Genomic DNA, 6,571 nt, shown 5'->3' on the forward strand with positions numbered 1-6,571 from the left:
CCTTTTTTCTCTTCATTTACACTGTGATCCCCACTTAGATTTGAGCTAAATAAATTCAAGTATAAATCACACAAAAGGAGCTGTAAAACTCTATCTTGTTTACAAAAAAATTGCCTTGACTATTTTTCAGAAAGCGTGGCTGTAGATACATCCTTGTAGGTGTGCTCTTTGGGCCAAACCTTCTGCAGCTCTAAACGGATAGTCTTAATAGGCTGGTTGACTCCAACTGAGGATCTGGCCCTGACAGTGTTTTTCATGAATGTCAGAAAGCTCAAATTCATCATGAACAGACAGCCCCTGCAAATAGAATGGCATGTCAGGGCTGGGCACAGACGTATTTCGGCTGGATGTGGGAGATATTGTCTTGCACACAGATGTTCACTTCTGCAGCAGCATGGTCCATCTATGCTGAAAATGCTCATGCTCTGACATTGTGTTGAATTTAGTTTCAAATTTAGAAGCACACCATCGATGCAGGAATCCCAAGGCTTCTGGTAAATGACATTTATAGTGACTATTGACTTAGGGCCTCTTAAAATACTCTTTCAAAGGCCCAGAGAATGTAGCTTCACTGGTGATCTGGAAAAAGGTTGTCAAAATAGTAAGGCAAGGTTATGCGCCATTTATGTGACTTCTAGGAGAGCTCTGGAGAGTATTTTGTAGAGTGTGTTGGGTTGTCTTTGAAAAAGATGCTTGGCAAGCGACAGACATCGGAATTGTGGCACAAATTCCTCTGTCTCAACCCAGAAAGGTATGCTCGTATAATCTTCTTCTTCTGTCCTTCATATCTCAGTGAGATATGATAGAGAAGAACTGAATATACTTAAAGCAGTAAATAGAAGAAAATTCAAAATTAAGGTTTCTAAAATAACCCCTCACTGGGCGCCCTCATGAATTTCCTACATTTTATAAAATGCATCCTGTAGACCAGTTCTAGCTATTAGAGATTAACAAGGTTCAGCCTAAATGAAATACAGTGCCTTTAAACATTTACGTACCTGTGTACACGTATAAAGGCACCTGGACATCTGGAGACTGAGGTGATTGATTCATTAAAAGTATGTAATGACATGGATGCACACTCACACCCCCCGTGTCTATATATATACACACACGTATTTCTGTTAGAGATGTACACATCTATATCTGGGGTGGGTCTAAACTAAGCTCACAAAACGCTAAAGGGGATGCGTTCAAAATCCTCAGATCCAAATATATTTTGGATTCGGGACCCAACGGTGAGTTATCCGGTGGCTCTTCCTAAGGGAAATTTATTGTAGGTCTTCGTTTTGTAAACAAGTCCACATGAGGAGACCGTGGAGAATCCCTTCAGAGACAGAGGGGCTCTGGGGGTGGGCGGTTTTCTTGTGTAGAAACAGTTGGGGAATTGGCACACTAATGATCAAAATAGACTGAGGGCTTCACAAGGGAGGACAAAGGCACGGGAGGGGAGGTGCGGGCAGATATTCAGATGGAGTGAACTGCTTGAAGCTCTGCTGAAGCAAAGTCATCTGATGATTTGGCCCATGGTATGTAAACAGCTCACTATGAAAGGTTATTATCTGAGGTATTTAATATTAATTAATAAATAACTTATGATTGAAGAGATTATTATCCACAGCCATTCTGTATCTTCCAAATACTTTTTTTCCTTTGCACTCTAGCTTGCATTTTTCTCCGTTCAGCACCAGAAGAGGCACACAGCCATGTAAAAGTTGTACAGAGCAGAAGAAAATCAGCATTGTATTACATGTGCTATGTGATGAATCTATGACAAATAATTGTATCCAAATATACACATATTTTCTTCCAAGGAACAGTGTAAGTACTTTACCTGGTAGGTTATTCACATGTGCAAAACGAAACCGTTATTTCCTGGGATTCAACCTTCTGCTTTGCTCTTGTTCATATTCTTGGTAAAAAGTGGGTCACTGTCATGGCAAGAGACACCTTGTTTCCTCTCTTCACTCTCCCATGTTTGCTGAGTGCTATGTAAGCACCACGGTAAACATTTGATTCATAAGCATTGTAGTTATTGGGCAGCAAGGTTTCTTTGAATTTGCACTCATCTTGGAAAACAGCCTAAAGAATAGGAAGGGGGAGTGGGGGGGGAAGAACAAAGCAGGTACAATAAATATTTCACGATGACTCAAGCAGTTTTTCTTACTGGCATTTTTACAGAACAACTTGTTGCAGTGTGCAACAGGTGGTGCCAGGGTGACATCATCCAACAATAAATCTTCCTTCTCAGTGCTAATTTGGTGTCAGATGAACTCAGATGCCACCTGTCTAGATAATGGACTGTGTACTTCCTGTGACAGATCAAGTTAATTCTTCATAAATCATGGATTTCTTCATTTTATTTGCCAGTAATAACTTCTGTCAGCATCATGCCCTTTTCCCCAAATAATGTAGCTTCCTTTCACAGCTCTCCTCTGAAAAAAGGTCCAGTAATTCTAAAAGGATGATATGCTGGCTGTCAAAACCTTCAGTTCTCTTACAAAGAGCAATATCCAGGGACAACAATTTGCTTGAATAAGGCATTTGAATAAGACTTCAGTTCACCACTAAATCATTCTTTTTTCTTTTTTTAAACCATTAGTGATATATTTAACTGATAGTGCCACATGCAGCAGGAAAACAGCTTTATATTTCTTCATGTTGCATCACATAGTTACAATGAGAAGGAGTTGTCTTGGAGAGGAGGTGCAAGTACAATCAGGCGGCAAACGCAGAGCACCGAGGAAATTAAAAAAGAAAGCAGGGTAATTCCCTGACATCAGATGCCTGGCACATGAGACACCACCAGCGCTGTTCGATTTGGACATCTTTGTAATAACACCATTCAAATTTTATGAGAGTTTAACTTAGGGCATTGCATTGTGCAGGCAAAATGCACATCTCTTACACCTCTTAAAAATGTCTTTGAAAATAGGCAACGCTGGATTGAACTAGGGAAAAAAAAAATCAAAGGGATCTCTGAAGCCAGACCCTGCGGTTCTTTAGAAAGACCTAGTCAAGCACAGCAGTCGGGCATGTGGCACTTTTTAAGTGCTTGAAATCAAACACGAACCTTAAAATTTCCCATTCTCATTAACTGTGTGAAAAAGAACCTGTCAAATTAGTAATGATCCTGACAACATTTGCTATTACATTGAACAACTAAAATGCTCCGTTGAAATTACAGCTGTTTCATAGGACTTTGTTGTTTCGTTACAGAGAAGATGAATGCAATCCCTGCCATTCGTTATTTTGAGGTGGACTGCTTTTGCCCATTGCCCCGAGCCAGCCCCTTTCCAACACGCTTCTTAATAAATGTCTTTTCTGCTGAATACTGAGGCTGGAGCTGCCTTGCTTGAGCCTCAGAGATTAAATTGCATTGAGATGGCATAGCTAGCACTTTCTAGATGAGGATGATGGTTGGTGATGGTGTTTCAGCATGACCTGCATACCACTGTGAATAGCTATTGTTGGCTTTGAACCTTTTGGGACTGATCTCACAAAACTGGTCCTTAAAATAGCCCCAGGCACATATATCAACTTTGTAGGGTGGAATTCTTATTTATTCTTCCTGGTGTGGTTGGTTTTGGCAGAGGAAGTCCCGTGGTCGTGATTTTACTAATGGCAGCTAGCACAGATAGCTCTAACTGTACGTCTCCTAGACACACGTGTATGCACACGCATACGCATGCAATTACATACACACACACGCACATACACACATGCTTTATGTCCTGGGGTTTTTTCCAGAGCACACCCTTTTGCTTTAAGTACAATGCAATGCAAAAGGGCATCAACAGGGTTCAGTCTTACCAGAATAGGCTTGCAGTGCTGAGCCCTTAGAAGCAGCCATCTAATTAAGCTGTACTATTTAAAGAATGCATTCATTTTCCTAGGGAGCACCCCTTTACAACCTGATTGGAAACCTTTAAAATACCAATCATGTAACAGCCATGCTGCTTGTTGCACTACACTGAAGACACTGGGCTCGGCAGGCTCCCTGTAATAGAAAGGCTGTTTTCTCTGCTTGTAACCAGAGATTTCCTGAAGGAGAAAAAAAAAACCAAACCAGAACCCAAACCAACAAAGCCACCCCAAAACCTTTGCGGTTTTTGTATAAGCCTTGAAAAACTATTTGCACTTGTACTCACCGTTCCATACAGCTTCCCCTTGTTGTTCATTGCGATGAAGAGAGCGCTTTTCACACCAAACACACTAACAACACCTCTCTCTACAGTGGATATTTCAAAAAGACCTAAAAAATAAGTTCAGTAGAAGTGTTATCACAGAACGAATAGCTAATCAAAGGCAATTCAGGTATAATTGATTTATTTAAAAACCCTCATGAACTTCTCATATTTTCTTTATTAGAATTATCTCCCTAGTCCAGCATAATAAAAGCTCACAGAGAAGATTTTGCTTTTTCCTACGTGCCAAAGGATTTAAAAATAATTATTCTGGAAGTGTAGTCACATGCTGTATAATTCTTTTGCTCTATCAAACTCTTCTGATCTACCAAACTGTGTTGGACTTTAGAATATGCAAATTATTTTTATATAATGCACTATAATTACAGAGTATTAAGCCCTAGAGAAGTGTGGCTTGCATTTTGAAGTCCCCTGTGATATCTTGATTTTAGCAACTGCCTTCTAGAGGTAATTCAAATCCATAGGGCTAATGCTTCTCTTGTAATCTTTCAGTTACAAAACAACACCTGTAAGAACAAGTAAATCAGGAACAGTAAGCCCCTTCCATCACTGAGTTTCCCAAAAGCACTAGCCGGCTAGGATTCAAAAATCATGCTTTGGCACTCTGAGCTCAAGCGACAAGCTCCTGAATTCAAAAGGCAAATGAGAAGGCGAGGAGTGAGCAAATGCAGCAGAAAGATAGTCTTCAATCTGTTTTGTCTTTTCTCATCTGTGTAAAGCAGAGTAAAAATACATTGCATCTAAATTGGTCTAAGCATTTGTGACAGGTTTCAGCCTGGGGGGTTCTAATGTTTATTGATCCCACAGACTTTTCAAAGGCAACAGATGTAGTACAGGTTAATAATATCAAGTAAGAACATTTGCATTCTATGAAGGGTAATTACTAGAGTTCACAGCATTTAAGTGACATCTATTCTATTTCATTTCTGGATGCAACTCACTGTATTGGTTTTCATTGTGAACTCCGCTTATCCTTCCGTCTGGGAGGATTTGAAGGTGAAACCCGATGCCCACGTTGCAGTAAAGCCTTCGCTGCCTCTTGATTCCTAGCAAATAGTCACTCTCCCAGTTCACCTCTGACTTCTCCCCTGACATCCCAGCAATGGACCTGGACAACAAAGACTGCCATCCTCTTTCCAGCAATGTGCCATTAGTTCTGCTTACAACTGGATGTGCTGAAGCAATCCCCGCTAGAAACCCCAAGAGAAGGAAAGCAGGCAACGTCCGGTGAATGCTGGCTTCACAGGACATAGTGATGAGGAGTCTTTGTGCAGTGGCCATCCGGTTCACCTCCAGGGCACGTGGTCAGAATTAATGGCCCTAAAAATACCGCCCGTCTTGGTTTTCCTCCTTCAGCATGGTGGCAGAGGCTTATTTTTGGAAAGCAAATAGAGATTGCTGACATGAAACTGAAGCCCAATGATAGCAGTTGGGTTGGAAGCAGAGACGGGCCAGCAGGACGCACACTGGTGGGGACCATGTTTTGTAGATCCTGCCCTACGGCGGGCAGCCTCAGTTATATTCCCTTGACCCATCTTTATAGCACAGAGGCTGTCCCTCCCCACGTCATCCCTCTGACATCAACATCTTGCCAAAGGTAAGGGCTGTAACACTAACCTGCCGTCCTTCCCGGCTGGCTGAGGTTCGGTGAATGCTGTCACCCAAGACTGGAGGCAGGAGTGGGGTTTCACTGGCTGTTGAACGCAAAGGAGTCGAATTGGTCGGGCAGTCAGAGGCTGCAGAGGCAGCTTCCTTATTTAGAGAAGAAGGTGCAAAAAAAGTTACGGACCTCATCAGCAAGCAATGAAAACTTTGCAGTCACTTCCTTGGTGGCACGATCACTGGGTGTACATCAGGGCAGCTCGATATTTGGGGAGGACTGGCTTGAAGTAGCCGTTGCTCTTTCTGTACATACTCAGCAAATCCAAGGTACCTCTTACTACAGCCGTCCACGCGCTAACAGCTTGTCTGAGTAATTCCTGGCTGGCTAACAGAGGTAAGCCACGTCAAAGGGAGAGGAAGCCCCAGGGCTTGCTCCTACTGTTTTTATGCAAGTATACTTCTGCTTCTTGCAGCAGCAATTCTGCTGAGCACAGTGTGCATGCTGGAGCATTGATCTACGTGTTGCATGCAGCTGGGGACATTGATAGGTTCATAAGTGTTCATTTTTTTCACTGAGGTTACTTGCAAATGATCACATTTATCTGGAGAGGGTGCGTGCCTCTTACAGGGGTGCAGTTGTATTTATGTGTGCAAGACAAAGGCTTAGGTTATGTGTTAAAGAAGAGGGAAATGGGAAACGGCCACACGTCCCTACCGTTACACTGTCTCTTTTCCTCAAGCCCCAGCAAAATTTAGTTGTA

At 42.2% G+C, this 6,571-nt stretch overlaps 1 protein-coding gene across 1 annotated transcript; it reads right to left on the bottom strand.

The window, feature by feature from the left end:
• Window positions 1-1,905: 1,905 nt before the first annotated feature.
• FGF6 (fibroblast growth factor 6) lies at window positions 1,906-5,489 on the bottom strand. The gene is made up of 3 exons (XM_010148015.1): window positions 5,150-5,489; window positions 4,152-4,255; window positions 1,906-2,082 (listed from the first exon to the last, which is right to left on the bottom strand). The coding sequence occupies exons 1-3, from the start codon at window positions 5,487-5,489 to the stop codon at window positions 1,906-1,908; spliced, it is 621 nt and encodes a 206-aa protein (XP_010146317.1).
• Between the last annotated feature and the right edge of the window lie 1,082 nt (window positions 5,490-6,571).

This window comes from Eurypyga helias, unplaced genomic scaffold, assembly GCF_000690775.1.
Source record: "Eurypyga helias isolate BGI_N326 unplaced genomic scaffold, ASM69077v1 scaffold4833, whole genome shotgun sequence".
In the NCBI taxonomy this organism is placed as follows: domain Eukaryota; kingdom Metazoa; phylum Chordata; class Aves; order Eurypygiformes; family Eurypygidae; genus Eurypyga; species Eurypyga helias.